General features: G+C 48.5%; 3 protein-coding genes across 3 annotated transcripts; 1 reads left to right on the plus strand and 2 right to left on the minus strand.

Annotated features, from left to right (window-relative positions):
* Positions 1–323: 323 nt before the first annotated feature.
* EDB82DRAFT_579535 (uncharacterized protein) lies at positions 324–4791 on the minus strand. Its single transcript, XM_025738023.2, has 4 exons — positions 4475–4791; positions 4335–4425; positions 1356–4283; positions 324–1304 (listed from the first exon to the last, which is right to left on the minus strand). Exons 1-4 carry the CDS (start codon positions 4648–4650, stop codon positions 690–692), a joined length of 3810 nt encoding a protein of 1269 aa, XP_025592825.2. The 5' UTR covers positions 4651–4791; the 3' UTR covers positions 324–689.
* Positions 4792–5035: 244 nt separating this feature from the next.
* On the plus strand, positions 5036–9356 carry EDB82DRAFT_315266 (RecF/RecN/SMC). Its single transcript, XM_025738024.2, has 5 exons — positions 5036–5297; positions 5353–5393; positions 5445–5565; positions 5621–8709; positions 8766–9356. The coding sequence occupies exons 1-5, from the start codon at positions 5271–5273 to the stop codon at positions 9028–9030; spliced, it is 3543 nt and encodes a 1180-aa protein (XP_025592826.1). The 5' UTR covers positions 5036–5270; the 3' UTR covers positions 9031–9356.
* Positions 9225–10423, minus strand: EDB82DRAFT_315299 (uncharacterized protein). The gene has a single exon (XM_025738025.2). It carries the CDS (start codon positions 10226–10228, stop codon positions 9419–9421), a length of 810 nt encoding a protein of 269 aa, XP_025592827.1. The 5' UTR covers positions 10229–10423; the 3' UTR covers positions 9225–9418.
* Positions 10424–15801: the final 5378 nt, after the last annotated feature.

A 15801-nucleotide genomic window follows, 5' to 3' on the forward strand; every position in this document is an offset into this window, starting at 1 on the left:
AACTATACGAAGCATGAGCCAGGGTCTTGGCTGCAGTGATAAGATTGGTCTTCCAATAGGACACTACTCCCAGGCGAACCTAGCGAGTGAGACGCCTCGTCAAGTTCATCTATCAAAAGAGGTTGAGAAGATCCATGTAATATTACAAAGTGGCTGAGGTTTACAAAGCCATAATCGTGAGATGAAGCCTCAGTCCGTGTTGTAAGAGTGGTTTTCAATAACCATAAAAAGACAATCGTTGATTTTCCAGAAGATAGAAGAAGGTTTAGCCAGTCACTTAATTGCTGTATCATATGCTATCGACAGGCTCGACCGTTTAGCATCAAACATTGCATGCAATCAAAGTTCAGTTAAAAATAACGTGTAATTGAGCTGTCTTCGAGATGCTCCAGTGATACTTTCCATGTCCTGCATGCTTTACGTCCAAATAGAATACTTCATCCCGGTTGTAATCCTGTTCCCTTTCGCCATACGCCAAACAAAATGCCATCTCATACAGCTTATTACAGATATGCACAGCCAATCTGCCGATCCAATACCCTGTTGCCCAAATACACAAGTAATCAATCGCTCCAATGCGTTTCCTTTTCGTCTTGTGGTTAATGTCACCACTTACAAAGTCCCCATGTACTCCCACTTGAGACTTCATCAAGTACTCATATCAAATACACATCGCCAAAGGTCATTCGTTACATCATATCTCTACCCAGTTGGTAAGACCAGCCTCCCTCTCGCCGAAGCCTATCTCTGGCAGCGAGATCCTTTCGGATGTCTTCTTCGGTCAGACGATCGTTACCGCTCCAGTTAGCGCTTGAGGTTCGAGCGCGGAACTTGTGAAGCCTGTCTTTGCTGGCATGGAAGACCTCATCCATGTTGATAGGTCCTGGTTCTCCAAAGATCGCTGCAGGATTCATTTTCTCCTGTGCCAAGAGAGCCGCGCGAATGGCAGGAGAATTGGCCCAAGAAGCAACTGTGCCAGCTTGTGGTTCGTCATCCTCCTCATCTTCGTCGTCTGTTTGAATCTCTGGAAGATCGATTGCATCGCCGTTCTGGAATCGTGGCGACGATCTTTGGGCAGACTTGACCGCAGACTTGAGCCCACCAACAGGACCAGGACGTCCCGGTGTCTTGTATGCAGGTCCTGCAGGGTTGGGGTTGGGAGCAAAGGGAATAGTTCCCTTGTGGATCTGCGCCATGTCCATAGGGTTACCTCCCTTCATGTGACTTTGAGCAATGTTGGTCTTGAAAAGGTTATGTGCACTGGCTTGGGTGTAGCCGCTGGCCAAGCTCTTCACCTGCAGGTCCTGGTATTTGTTAGTCACTTCCAAAGTATCAAGGTTTATTGCAATGCTTACCCTCTTAAAAGCGTTGGATGGACGAACGGGAGGTCCCTTGATATTGGGAGGCTGTTCCATATCCAGCTCATCGGCAAAATCATCACTTGTTCGGCGACGCTTGGCATCCTTCGCTTGGTACTGAGGACCACGGCTAGGTGGGGGTCTGGAAGGTCCTTCCTCGTTAACGTCTCGGCCAAGGGGTCTCTTGATGGCAGACTTGGACCCGTTGATGGGACGACCCAGGTCGTCTCCTGGCCTGTAGATGCCTGAATTCATGCGAGAGGGAGGACGAGGAATGCCATCACGTTGAATGGAATCAGGGGGGCCGTTTGGTTGCGATCGAACGGCTGGAGGTGGCGCAGGGGTCTTCTTGGCCTTCTCGATGAGTGCCTGTCGCTTCTTTGCCTCGGCCTGCTCACGCTTCTGTCGTTCTTCCTCCTGACGGCGTAGCAGTTCTTGTTTCTTCTTTTCCTCCTTCAACGCCGCTCGCTCCCGCTCACTCTTTGCTTTGACATCTCGATCCGCCTTGGCCTTGGCATCACGCCGGCGTTGGGCTTGTTCGTCTTGGGCCTTCTTCTGTGCCACCAAGTCAAGAGCTCTAGGGCGGCCGTTTGATCCTGTGGAAGTAGCAAAGCCTGAAGCAGATGGCTTGGGTTGCATAGAGACCTTGCTAGCCTTGCTGGTCATCTGAGGCGGTTGAGAGCTTGTTGAGGCACCAAAGTCTTGATAGCCGTTGGCCGTAGAGCTGCCAGGGTACAACTGTGAGCCAGTGTTGACCTTGATGTGGACAGTAGGCGTTGGCTTTGATTTGACAGTTGTCTCCCTGGCTGGCTTTCCGATTCGTCTGATCTCCTTTGCACGCGACAATTGGCTAGGGGCAGCAGATCGTGAAACAGAAGGAGGGGGGACCAGACTGGGGGCGTCAACCATTTCCATCTCTGGCTCAGCAAACCTGCTGTCGAATTCCTCCTGCGGCTTAGCTCTTCGGGGGCTGGTTCGTTTAGGCTGAGGTGTAGCTTGCACGGCTGGTTCGGCCTCTTTCCTAGCAACGACCTGTTTTTCCAAATTGGCAAGCTTCTCCTGTTCCTTGCTGAAGACTCGTGCCTTTTCTCTCTCCTTCTCACGCTCCTTCTCCAGCTTATCCATTTGCTCGGCTTGGTATCTAGCCTCCTTTTCACGCCGCTTCTCTTCCTTCTCACGCTCAACTGATGCCCTTGTGCGCTTAGCAACTGGTCGAGGCGCATTTGACTGCTGATCGGTTGCAGTGCTGCCACTCCTGAAAGACTCCATACTTGGCTTATGAGCGACCGACTCTTCAGAATCACCAGGGAAAGTTCCAAGTTGGACTCTCGAGGGTGAGAGGAGAGATGATTTACCCTCAGCGCTAAGCGCTGCACTACTGGCCATAAGACCCTTGGAAGTACTTAGAATGGACGACATCTTATTCTTAAGATGTTTCAAAGGACTATCGCGGAAGAGTCTTGATGGGGATTTGGATGGGGATGAGGAAACAACAGCTGAAACAACCGAGACAGCAGTGGCTGGTCTCGGAGGAGAGTCTGAGCCAAGCACTGTGTTCTTCAACGGGCTTCCCTCCTGCCTTTCAGAAGCAGTGAACATCGGTACAGCTGGCACTGAAACAGACTTGGAATGTCCCATGTAACTGGGCCTCTCACGCTGAGAGTGGGCGCGAGCAGGCGAACGAATGCTCGCGCGGTCTTCATCCAAGTCGAAAGATCCAAGAGTTTGCTTGCCGTGAATTCCTTCCATGACATCGGCTGTCCGGCTCTTAGAAAGTGATGGTCGTGTAGGAATGGGTGCGGCGGCGGATGGCTGAGTGGTGGGAGGAACAATCCAGTCATCATCATCCTCATCATCTTGAGGGAAAGCGCCAGGAGTTGTGGTCGTTTCTTGCTTCTTGGGCGGTCTGGGGGGCGTTGATTGTGGTTCAGGTACAGACTGAGATGCTGTTTGTGGTTGTTGAGAGTTTGTAATACTGTGGATCGACTTTGATGGTCGACTTGCACTTGGCTGCGATTTTCCAAGAACACTGATCTTGTCTTGCAGCATCTGTGTGTATGTCTTGTTGTGGTGCAAAGCAAGTTCCTCGGCATTCTTAGATTGTTGTACGGAAGGTAGTTCATCCACTTCCATGTCATCCTGGTCTGACTCGTCTGATGCATCATCGCCAGCATGACTTGCCAGGCTCTTACCTCTTGCGAGGTAGCTTGTCCTCTTAGGATCAATGTGACTTGTGCGAGAAACTCTAGCCTTGCCTGCTGTAAGAGGCTCTCGAGCGGGAAGGGAAGCAAATTGAAGACTGTTGCGGAACCCTGGTCGTACAGGACTGGGGCCATCGGACTGAGACTGAGCATCATCTGGGATCGCGTCGTCAGTGGCCTCAGGCTCTGCCTCAGCATCGTCCATGTCAATATCATCAGTCGCTGGTTGCTGGGTCTTGGCTGGTGATGAAGACTTTGTAGTCTGCTTGGCGGGCGAAACTCGCGAAGAACTTGGCTGAGGGAAAGCGATGTCTTCGTCAAAGTTGTTAGGATCAAGGAGTGAGTCGTCGTCGTCTTCTTCATCTTCGGTCATAGGATCAAAAGGCACAACGGGGTTGACGTCTTGACTTCCAAAATAGCCTGAATCGGCTTGCATTTGGGGTTGAGATTTGGCACCTGATAAGGCATCTGTCTCTTCGTCGACAGCCATTAGTGCGTCCTGGTCGGAAAGAATACGCTCAGCCTCGCTGGTAGGGTGTTGTGATGCATCTTCAATTGGGTCATCGGACATAAGCTGGGCTGGTTTCGGTGACGGAGCAGGTCGACGGGGCGATGTTGACTTGGCCTGGTTCAATAGCTCTCTTTGGGGTGATTGCGCGTAGAGGTGCTGTGCGAAGCGGTTTGCTGAACTCGTTGATGTGCCCCCAAATACATTGGACAAGGGCTTTGAATCGTTAATATTTATTGCCCACAATCAATGATCAGCCGAACTCACCATTCTTGTCTCTGTTGATATTAATTTACGCGCAGTGCGAGGTGTCTTGCCTCGAAGCTTTCCGGGCGTTTTGAATGTTTCGGCGATGTTTCTGTGGAATGATCAATATCGCGTCAAAACAAAAGGATCAGGACGCGTACGTCTCATTCTCGTTGAATATACTAGCCATATGTTCATTAAGCCATTCGAACTCATTTTGAGCCGCGTATGTGAACTCATCAACTTCAACATCGACAATTGTGAGGGCAGAGGCGCGCTCGTCAGCAACCCAGGCTGCTGAGCCAGTTGGAATGCGCGGTCCTCGCATTGCCGCCATTGTGTCGATTATAAATGAGTGTGTACGAGTGGGAAAAGAAGCTGTAGACCAACTATGTTCGTGTAATAGTGGTTATGTACTCATCGGGTTGTGTGTTTAGGTCGAAGTCGAAATGTTTGGTGTTGTTTGAAAGTTGGGAAGTTCAAGTGTGAGGAGCTAGATCTCAATAACAAAGAGGGATGTTTACCTAGGTCCTAGATCGGGACTAGCGTTGATGAAATTCCAAGTTCAGAAGTGGAACACGCACAAGCTACGATTCACGCCATTCGTTAATGACAAGGTATAGTCTTGTGAAACAAGCAGGTGAAAGTGATGAGATATGTTCACAAATGATGTTGGAATACTCACAACAGCATATATCGTCTTTAAAATATCTTAGGGAACTTAATTATCATCGGATTTGACCCGCAGAACAGTCAACGTCCCTACAGAAACGAAACTACAGTACGTACCCTCTTTCACGCATGCGGCTTTCTCGATACAGCTAAGCACGTGCTGATAACAGCTTATCGGTCGCAACTATTGTTTACTTTCGCGTCCTCTACCCCCCCTTGGAAGTGCGGAGCGACGAAACAAAGCATTAGATTCAACGAAGTCGTAGACGCTCGACGACGCCCAAAATGAGGGTCATTGAAGTAATTATTGACGTGAGTACTTATATCGCAAGTTGATGTCAGTATTTGTCTTCTAACGTTTTTAAAGGGCTTCAAGTCTTATGCCGTTAGAACGGTGATCTCGGGATGGTAAGTTATGTATCAAAATAGTCAACAGCCTAAACCAACCGACATTCTTAGGGACGAGAGTTTCAACTCGATCACCGGTCTCAACGGTAGTGGAAAGTCGAATATTCTCGATGCGATATGTTTTGTTCTCGGAATTACCAGTATGGCAACTGTTCGAGCGCAGAACATACAGGTCAGTCACCGCTGCTTCGCTACTTGTCCTTGATCACTGAATTTCAACATTGTAGGACCTGATCTACAAGCGTGGTCAAGCTGGCGTTACCAAGGCCAGCGTAACCATCGTTTTCGATAACCGAGATACCAAGAAATCGCCGATCGGATTCGAAGAATATGCCACAATCAGCGTCACTCGACAGATCGTTCTCGGAGGCACTTCCAAGTACCTCATCAACGGTCACCGTGCTCAGCAACAAACTGTACAGAACCTCTTCCAGTCGGTTCAGCTCAACATCAACAGCCCCAACTTCCTAATTATGCAAGGTCGCATCACAAAGGTTCTCAACATGAAGGCCGTGGAAATTCTGGCGATGATCGAGGAAGCAGCCGGAACCCGAATGTTCGAGGATCGTCGAGACAAGGCCCTAAAGACGATGGCTAAGAAGGAGACAAAACTGGTTGAGCTCACGGAACTCTTAAAGGAAGAGATCGAGCCCAAGTTGGAGAAGTTACGAACTGAAAAGCGTGCTTTCCTGGATTTTCAACAAACGCAAAACGATCTCGAAAGACTGACCCGAGTGGTTGTCGCATACGATTATCTCAGATATCAGGATTCTCTGAGCCAATCAGCAGCAGATCTCGAAGGAAAGAAACAACGACAGCGCGATCTCGAAGATTCAGCAGCTCGTCTGAAGAGCGAAGTTTCCCATCTTGAAGAAGATATGGAGAAATTGCGCGCTCAGCGAGACAAGGAGCTCCGAAAGGGAGGCAAGGCTTCAGCATTGGAAGAGGCAGCAAAGAAACACTCAAATGAGCTTGTACGACTAGCTACCATTCTTGACTTGAAAAAGTCCAGTTTAGCCGAGGAAGAAGAAAAGAAGATCGCAGTTGAGAAAACGGTTTCAGAGTTGGAAGCCACCCTTGAAGATAAGACTACTGCATTCGAAAACGCCAAGGCCAGATACGATGCCGCAAAAGAGGATCTTGAGCAGCAAAACAAGGATGCTGAATCCAAGGAAGAGCTTCTCCAGACCTTACAGACCGGTGTTGCTTCTAAAGACGGCCAGGAGAATGGCTACCAGGGTCAACTTCAAGATGCGAAAAACCGTGCAACCACAGCAGCCACGGAACAAGAACAGGCCAAGATCAAGATTGCGCATTTGGAAAAGCGTATCAGGGAAGAGGAACCACGTGCTGAGAAAGCCAAGGTCCAGAATGCCGATCTGTTACGCGATCTCGATGGTCTCAAGATCCAAGCACAGAAGCTTGAGAAGGAGCTTGGCCGACTGGGTTTCGAGCCTGGACAAGAAGAGCAAATGTATAAGAAAGAGTCCGAGTTGCAGCAAACTGTTCGAAACCTGAGACAAGAATCTGACAAGCTGAAGCGTCAAGTCGCCAACACAGAGTTCAACTACGCTGACCCTGTACCCAACTTTGACCGGTCCAAGGTTAAGGGACTTGTCGCTCAACTATTTACTCTGGATGAAGGGTATACAAAGGCCGCTACTGCGCTAGAGATCTGCGCCGGCGGCCGTCTATACAACGTCGTCGTTGACAATGAGGTGACGGGTACTCAGCTGTTGCAGAGAGGTAAACTACGGAAGCGAGTCACTATCATCCCTCTCAACAAGATTGCTGCCTTCAAGGCTTCTGCTCAAACCATTGCCACGGCACAAAACATCGCACCAAACAAGGTCGACCTGGCCTTATCCCTGGTCGGCTATGACGACCAAGTGTCAGCAGCTATGGAGTTTGTGTTTGGTAACACCCTGATCTGTGCCGATGCGGATACTGCTAAGAGGGTCACTTTTGATCCCAATGTCCGCATGAGGAGTATTACTCTGGAAGGCGACGCCTACGACCCATCCGGTACACTGTCTGGTGGAAGTTCTCCAAACTCCAGTGGCGTTCTTGTTCTTCTTCAAAAACTGAATGGTTTGACCCGACAGCTCAGCGAAGCCGAGAGCACTTTGAGAGAGCTCCAGGCCCGGATATCGAATGAAAAGGCCAAGCTTGACCATGCTCGCAAGATCAAGCAAGGTTTAGACCTAAAGAGCCACGAAATCAAGCTCGCAGAGGAACAAATCGGTGGCAACTCTTCCTCTTCCATCATTCAAGAGGTGGAGAACATGAAGTCAACCATCCAGGAGCTCAAAGAGAGCATAGCCGAGGCCAAGACGCGACAAGCCAAGGCAAGTGCCGATGTCAAGACAATTGAGAAAGACATGAAGGACTTTGACAATAACAAGGACGGCAAGCTAGTCGAGCTACAGAAAGCGCTCGACAAACTACGAGCTGGTCTCGGCAAGAACGCTGCCGCAGTCAAGACATTGCAAAAGGAACTTCAGGGTGCACAGCTTGATGCTGAGCAGGCAGGCTCCGATCTGTCCGCTGCTCGAGAACAATTACAAGAAGTCGAAGTTGCTATCAAGGCTCAGCAGAAGGATATTGAGGATCTCAATAAACAAAAGGCTGACCTGACTGAGACTCACGACACCGTTCAGGCCCAGCTCGACGATGAGCGTGCCAAGCTACACCAGTTCGACAATGAGCTTCGAGCTTTGGATGATGCCATTCGCTCCAAGAGCGCGCGCATTGCTGAGGAAAGTCTCGAAATGCAGAAGCTTGGCCATCTCCTCGAAAAGTTCCACAAGGAGCAACAAGGTGCTGCCGAGAAGGTCGCTCGACTTGAGAGGGAATTTGACTGGATCGCGGACGAAAAGGACAATTTTGGTCGCAGCGGAACCCCCTATGACTTCAAGGATCACAACATTGGAGAGTGCAAGGCAACGCTGCACAACTTGACCGAGCGATTTCAGGGTATGAAGAAGAAGATCAACCCCAAGGTCATGAACATGATCGACAGCGTTGAGAAGAAGGAAGTGTCACTCAAGCACATGATAAAGACTGTAGTTAGGGACAAGCGCAAGATCGAGGAGACCATTGTCAGTCTGGACGACTACAAGAAGAAGGCTCTTCATGAGACGTGGGAGAAAGTCAACGGTGACTTTGGCAACATTTTCTCTGAATTGCTTCCAGGAGGCAGCTTTGCCAAGCTCGATCCGCCTGAAGGCAAGACAATTAGCGATGGTCTCGAGGTCAAGGTTTGTCTTGGTAAAGTATGGAAGCAAAGCTTGACAGAATTGAGTGGTGGACAAAGGTAAGAAATTCCAGCCCTGAAACGTTGCTGTGTAACTTTACTAACAATTCGTATAGATCTCTAGTTGCTCTGTCACTCATCATGGCTCTGCTTCAATTCAAGCCTGCGCCCATGTACATTCTTGACGAGGTCGACGCCGCGCTGGATCTCTCACATACCCAGAACATCGGTCGTCTCATCAAGACGCGTTTCAAGGGTTCTCAGTTCATCGTCGTCAGTCTGAAAGACGGCATGTTCCAGAACGCAAACCGCATTTTCCGCACTCGTTTCAGCGAGGGCACCAGTATGGTGCAGGCGCTTACGCCGGCGGATATGAAGTAATGATGCTGACGGCAACCGAGAAATGTCTGATATGAGTGTATGAAAGGAAACTGGTTGGGGGCTCTTGTACATGAGGCGTCGTTTTGGTTGGGGGATTTAATGTCCATATTGGCATTAGGACTTCTTGTGATACCGTTTGATTTGTTAAGGCATGGCTGTGGAATAGATTTTGTTTGTATGTCATGATATTACTCAGATGATTCGTTGTCTTGTATCCGTTTTAACAAAGTAATCGCTTCATGGGTATAGACACTCTAAACAGCTTGTGTCTGCTTCAACCATTTTTGATGAGTATGTATATCTGTTCTACTCATGAGATGCTTTCTTCATTCTTCATTCTTTCTAATCGCGTGCTGTTTTCTGTCCTGATCTAGATTATTATTTTAACTTATGACTGCTGATCTAACCTAAAGATTCCGACTTTCTCAGCCCCCAAATACTGAGCCAGCTCAGTAGGAAGCTCAACGTCCATATTCAAAGCCATGACTTTGTTGTCTCCTTTCTCAAAATGAGCAAAGGAATATCCTCTTAATTTGACTTCATCCTCATTCGGATATGAAACTGGCAGCATAAACTCCTTTTCAGGAATTGCATTAAACCCGTGGCTAAGTTTGGCCGAGATGCGTTGTAGAATACCCTGTAGTCCTGCATCTGTCCAAGGAAACCTCAGAACAAGAAAAGAGCCTTCTACCTTGCCCAAAAGACGGCTCGTTTTGTTTGGATCATGAACCCAGAGGTCGACCTCGATATTGGCCAGCAAAGGGAATTTCTCGCAAGTGGCAGCTTTCCACACGAGATCATCATCACGCTTTTGATGAGCAAACATGTACAAGTGATGACATTCTGAGCTGCTGAAGGAAGAAGTCCCGTCACGTCGGAGCTCAATTCCACGGCAGAGATGGACGGGAAAGATGTGCTGCTGCTGCTCTCCTCCGGAACGGTTGCTGTCACGGGCCCGATGATCCGGTGATGATTCACGATGGATGTTGCTATCTCGGAGTGGCTCGCCGGCCCGTGAGTGGGTCTGCCGGAGGACGTCGCTACAGTCGACGGTAACGGGAGGGAAGAGGATAAAGATGGGGATGAGGAAAGCGACAAGTGTAACGGTGAGAAGTGTGAGTGACACAGCATCGAGGTTAGACACAAAGTGCTTTGTGGCATCAATCCCAAAGTGGATGCTTGATGGGATTATTGTCATTGTTTCCCCCCAGCTGAATAGAGACTTGCAGCAATGGCAGCAGTAAGATGTGTCCTGCACAGGTGTATAGACATAGAAGTCTTGGGTAGGTAGGCAGCAGTAGGCTTGAGTTTAATCTCCAATGCTGTGCTGTACATGCAATGCGGAGCACTTCAGTTCAGGTCAGGTCAACTCAGTCCAGTTCAATCGTCTCGCAAAAGCTGCGCGAAAAGGTAAAGTCGTCCAAGCTTTGATGGTCAAAGTGCCAGTCCGGTGTTATTAGGTCTTTAGCTTTTTTGCGCAAATCCGCGGCGTCCGTCCTCAAGTGCGGAATTGACCTTGACTACTTAAACCACAGAGGACAGATTCAACTATGTTAGGTTGTTTCAACTTTGCACTCTTCAAAGAGTCATGATAGGCTCAAGCATGCAGAGGGTTTACCCCTTCAACCTTTGGGCGCGTCACCGTGTACATGTCGAATCCCTTTGTTTGTTTTGGATTGCGGCCAGGCTTACAAGGGTCCCTCCCTATTTCAGGCCAAGGCCCTGGTCAAACTCTGTCAATGCCATGATATAATTTTACTGGCCTGGGCTGCTCTGCAGCTTCAAAGAGGGGGAGAAAAAGGTGGAAACATCCACCATCTTATGCTGGATACCTAGGGTAGTAGTGTTCGTTCCCCTACCTACTCGTAGGTACGTAGATTGACAGACGGGTTTGTCTTTGTAGTAGCACATTACATATATGCATGTACGTGCAGCTAGCTATTCAGTACATACATCTAGGTAAGCAGCTAGCCAGGGCGTAGTCGTCCCGCATATCCGATGAAACTTGGTTGACGGAATAGTACATGATTCTCATAGCATGATTGATATGTGCAATGCAATGCATACGTGCTAACGTGGTAGCTAGACTAGCAGCTACATTGTCTAGCAAAGTAAGCCCATCGCAGATCCAAGGTTACATAGTCAACTTGACTTGTCATGGGCCGGAGCGAAAAGACCACGGGTATTATGTATTGTCTGGATCCTTCAGCTCCCACAGCAAAGACAGGATTTAAAATGCTCGGAGTAAAAATATGCCGAACAGGGTCGCCGGCGGGATGGTTCACCCCGTCCTGTCACCGCCAAGAGAGACATTCTAGCAACGACCCTAAACATTGGACGAACCTTGGTGCCACTGAAAAGACCCTAGGGGTCGAAATGAATCAAGTCTCATGAAAAGACGATCATTAGGAGCGAGAAGCACATTACGTGAGGCTGGTGTTTATTTCTTGTAGACCTATTGGTCAGTTTAGACGCGGTCTTTCCAAGTAATCGTTTCGCTGTAGATACTCAAATACTTCAACATGTCGGCCGCTCACTGTGAGTATGAGTGGTGTTGTCTTAGATTGGAAAAAAAAAATAGCCCAAGAGGTGGAGCGCTTCCCGTCTGATCCCGGTGTTCGTCATACCAGCTGTGACCACCAGGAGATCCCTTCTGCATTGCTCATCGTGAGGCTGGCCGGACATACTTCTAGATTCATCCAAAGCCTCCATCGTTGAACTCGTTCCTTGTCGTACCGATATAAAGCACAGAGATGTCCGTACGGAATACTAATGCTGACTCGTTAGTGAACTAAGGTCCTAATGTGTACCGGGATTCAAGAGAGCTGACCAACAGGGGTTTGTGCCTAGTCAATAGATAAACACGGTTTGAGGAGATGGGAGCGCCATGGTGCCAGATCGAGTTGTGGTGCGTTGCACGATACTGTCGTGTTTCCATACGCCCAACTGCCTGAATGAGAAAGACTTGATTGATGGTCAACACCAGACAGGGGTCAATTTGTAGATCATATCCCTTTGTGGAAACGCAGGTCAATGGAGGAAACAAAAGGGATTCGCAGGAAGTCTCGGTGAAACCTCAATAAGACTGCCGCTGTACAGTAATCTCATTCCTCCATAGCTATAGCACACTCGGCGGCTAATGTTCAAAGAGTCAAAACAAGCCGGAGCCCCGAAACTCGGATCCGCGCCCCACTGAAATGAATTTCAGGCTGAAAGGCCTGACTTGTGGTGATTTCCACATCTTGTTGCATGGTCAACCCCTGGGGTTCTACCTAGGTCAGTAGAATAATAACAAGAGTGAGGCTCGGTAGGTACAGTATTGTCGTCGCTTGACTCATCTCCTCATGGGCGCTTTGCTGTGATCAAGGCATCTATATTGCACAAATTGATCAGTCCTTCTTTATGAAATCTTGGTGTAAATGTGAAACGGGTTTAAAACGAAATAGAGCGCTAAAGCCGAGGACTTTTGACGGACTCTGTGGAGATTCCTTGGAGTCGTATCAATATGACAACAGCAAAAGAGCTCCGTGGGTCCGTTTTCACATGTAGTATTAGTATCCTGGTTCTTGTGTTATTATCGAGGTATTCTACCTCACGATGTCACAGTAGTTTCCAGCGGTAATAGAAGACCACACCCTGGTAGAACCATGCCAACTTCTTAAAGCATCTAGTCTCTGCCTATGGAAACTGCCAAGAGAAGCCGGTTTCTTTTTTCGTTTGAGTCAAATTGTCGCCAGATTTACTTGCGTCCAAGAACTAGAACTGATTCACTAATTTGTTATAGTGGTGCGATACCATGTTAGCCCTTTCCACCACCCTGCCTCGACTTCTTGGCTTTGATGCCGGGAAAATATCACTGCTTTTGTCAGGCCACTCCACGAGCTTTTGGTAGCGTATTAAATAGGTTCACGTCTTGACGAACTTGGTGTCCTAGTCTAAGATGCCCTGTTGGAGTCTCCTGTACGTCCGGTGGGTACTATGTCAAGGAAGTATTGAGAGAGTATGCATGATGAGTGCGAACGCAAGTGTGAGGGCAACGCGAGGATGAAAATCTTCCGAAAAGTGGTAAGCTGGAACTGTCCAATTCTTCGGCCCCCAGTCTTTGCCTTTGCCAGTGTATCAGTTTTGGGTAACACGTCGCTTTGGCTTAACACTGTCTTACCGGATTGGATTGCGATGTGGGGTAGTAATTATTTTACACAGCATCTGGGACCAACAGAGTACTTGAGGATGGGCGAAAACCTCTAGAATGTCTGTCTCCTGGTGGGCCGTTTGTTGGTTGTCGTGACTGCTTGTTTTGTTAGGTTAGGGCAGACGGCAGATAGGACAGTCTTCCTTGCAAGCATGACCTGTCATCTGCCCCAACACGAGATTGCTGAGTGGTTTGGTCTTTCAGGCAGGCGTAGACATAACCAAATGAGGATGACCATTGTACACGCAAACATGCGTAGCTTCTGAGTCGTTCCCGACCTGACGATAGAGCTACTGACGTTGTGTGCACACATCACATAGCTCTGGCCTGTTCTAGAAGCCCGCCATGCTGTCAAATAACCTCTGGACTGTGATAAGCCAAGCTTCTTCCTGTTGCTGTGCATCGCAGTATCGACAAGGATATCTGTAGATTTATATCACTTATGCCCAAAATCTGAAGCCGTGATATCGAAACCGATGCTCCATACACTACGCCAAAACTAGGCCGCCGACGAATATCGGGTGTTGGCTGAAAAGATGTCACAATTTGAGCATCACCGATATCATAGTACAGGCCACAACAGGGGATTATAATCTGCAGAGTTCAACCTCATGCAAGGTTAGTCCTCACTGGCCAGCCTGCATACAAAGCCACCACGTTAATGTGCATGGTGGAAGGGATATGTAGTGGGATACCAAAATATGCAGCATTAAACCAATGTGGTATGGCCGAATGCTGGATTGGGCAGGGGTTGTTTCAAAACTGACTTGAACAAAGGGAGTCGAGTGTCCCAGGAAACCACAACCATACTAAGTTGCGTTTTGTTCTATCCATTAGGAAAAAGTATCCGGATGGCATATATCGTAAACCCCAATAACAAACACCAAAGCCGCTGCTTTCCCGACTGTGATGTTCAACCCAAGCTGGCTGATGGTTCTAAAGAGATAGGAAACGAGAAGGTTCCAGGATATCAACCAAGTCTTTGCCACATGGTTGTTTTGAAGATGAGAACAAGGACTCGATGTCGACATGATGTCGACGACAAGAGAGAATAGAACAGATCGTGAGCCCAAACCAACTCTCTGACAGCCGTGACCCACAACGAAGTTCATTGCTAGTCCCAGCCACGCGACTCATACCCACACACAGGTAGTGCCGGGAGCGGGATTTGATCCAAGCGTTAGGACATCATCATCAAGCCGCTCGCCGCTTTTGTCACCAACCACAAATTGGGATGTATCCGGACCACGGTGCTCTCGCTTTTCCTCCGCAACATGTCCTCCAGAGCGCTACCTAGATCCTTTCATACTGTGCAGTGCACCCTTGTTGATAACATCTTTTCGATCGTCATCTTAGTCGTTTTGGACCAGGGATTATGACCACATTTCAATGCCAAGCCTGTCAAAGTAGGTGCCACCATGTATGGAAGAGAAAAGTCCGCGGGAGTAGTTTTTTGTGCGTGAGCCTGATGTGAAGGAGAAAAGGGCAGAACCATGTTGAAACAGCAATATGGCGGGCGATGTGAGCGGACGCTTCATTTCTGCTCAAAACTTGGCATAGGGCTGTCGACATTATTGTACCTAGTTTTCTGATCTCAGTCCAGCTATCCCAGGAGCTTCCACCCTGAGAGTCCTGATAGGTTGTGCCACCGTTGATGATTGACCCTGTTCATGGGTGATCCCTGACCTATAGTTCCGACAGGTGTGACGCCGCCAGATTAACACGACTGTACTCTGTATGTAGCTAGTTATACATTGCCTAAAGGTGCATTATATCGTGGCCTGAATTGGCTGTTGTATGCACCGTAGATGTTGTGACCGTCATGGATCTGAACCATTTCGAGGTCTGTCTTTCAATGTGGATTGAATAAGACCAGGTCGTGTCAATGTGAACCCTAACTGCAAGGATTAGCAGCCATTGGTAGCTGCTTTTGAATACCAGGTGAAGAAGGTTGTCCATTCCACATCGAATGAACGGGAAGTGAAAGAGTCTTGAGATCGCCGGGACTCAGTTTGCTTGAGTCCATTCTACATCGTTTCATATCAGCTTAGTTGGGTCAGGACCCCTATTGAGTAAAGAACAGTTGGATACCACATCGTGGGTATTCTCACACTTAGAACTTGGTGACCCAAATCCAGGGAAGCGGTTCCGATAGCAAGAATTTAACTAAGACCGGCCCATCAGCTGCAAATGTCCGTCTGCGGCTTCGGCATTGTCCTAGTCAGGTAAAGCCTTAACGGCATTTCGTACGGAGAGAAACAGGACCCAGGAGATCGGACGCATTCCATTCCATGCCGAACAAAGCGGAGCTACTCGGGGGTATGCGAATCCTGGTCGACCTAGCAATTGTGAGGTAAGATTTTGGAAAGACAAAAAAAAAGAAAAGAAAAGAAAATGTTTACTTAGTGGGTAAAGGTAGAGAGACTAAGGTGAGAAGGATTCCAGGTTGACTTTCATAGTATCTGCCTCCCCTTGATTTACCTGCCTAACACAAATCTAAAAGAAGTGTCCTGCCAGAACAGTGGGATATTCTGGGATGCTTCAAGGCAAGCACGACGCTTGTCATTAGCAGCGCTGGG

The sequence above is a fragment of the Fusarium venenatum genome (assembly GCF_020744135.1).
Source record: "Fusarium venenatum strain MPI-CAGE-CH-0201 chromosome Unknown EDB82scaffold_4, whole genome shotgun sequence".
Taxonomy (NCBI): domain Eukaryota; kingdom Fungi; phylum Ascomycota; class Sordariomycetes; order Hypocreales; family Nectriaceae; genus Fusarium; species Fusarium venenatum.

What these genes read in the sequence shown, in the direction of transcription:
- EDB82DRAFT_579535 (XM_025738023.2), bottom strand. Translation starts at nt 4,650, where the DNA reads ATGGCGGCAATGCGAGGACCGCGCATTCCAACTGGCTCAGCAGCCTGG. An exon ending in TATCAACAGAGACAAGAATG is followed by an intron (nt 4,284 to 4,334) that starts GTGAGTTCGGCT and finishes AACGATTCAAAG; the next exon opens with CCCTTGTCCAATGTATTTGG. An exon ending in CATCCAACGCTTTTAAGAGG is followed by an intron (nt 1,305 to 1,355) that starts GTAAGCATTGCA and finishes AACAAATACCAG; the next exon opens with GACCTGCAGGTGAAGAGCTT.
- EDB82DRAFT_315299 (XM_025738025.2), bottom strand. Translation starts at nt 10,228, where the DNA reads ATGACAATAATCCCATCAAGCATCCACTTTGGGATTGATGCCACAAAG.
- EDB82DRAFT_315266 (XM_025738024.2), top strand. Translation starts at nt 5,271, where the DNA reads ATGAGGGTCATTGAAGTAATTATTGAC. An exon ending in AGAACGGTGATCTCGGGATG is followed by an intron (nt 5,394 to 5,444) that starts GTAAGTTATGTA and finishes CGACATTCTTAG; the next exon opens with GGACGAGAGTTTCAACTCGA. An exon ending in TTCGAGCGCAGAACATACAG is followed by an intron (nt 5,566 to 5,620) that starts GTCAGTCACCGC and finishes TCAACATTGTAG; the next exon opens with GACCTGATCTACAAGCGTGG.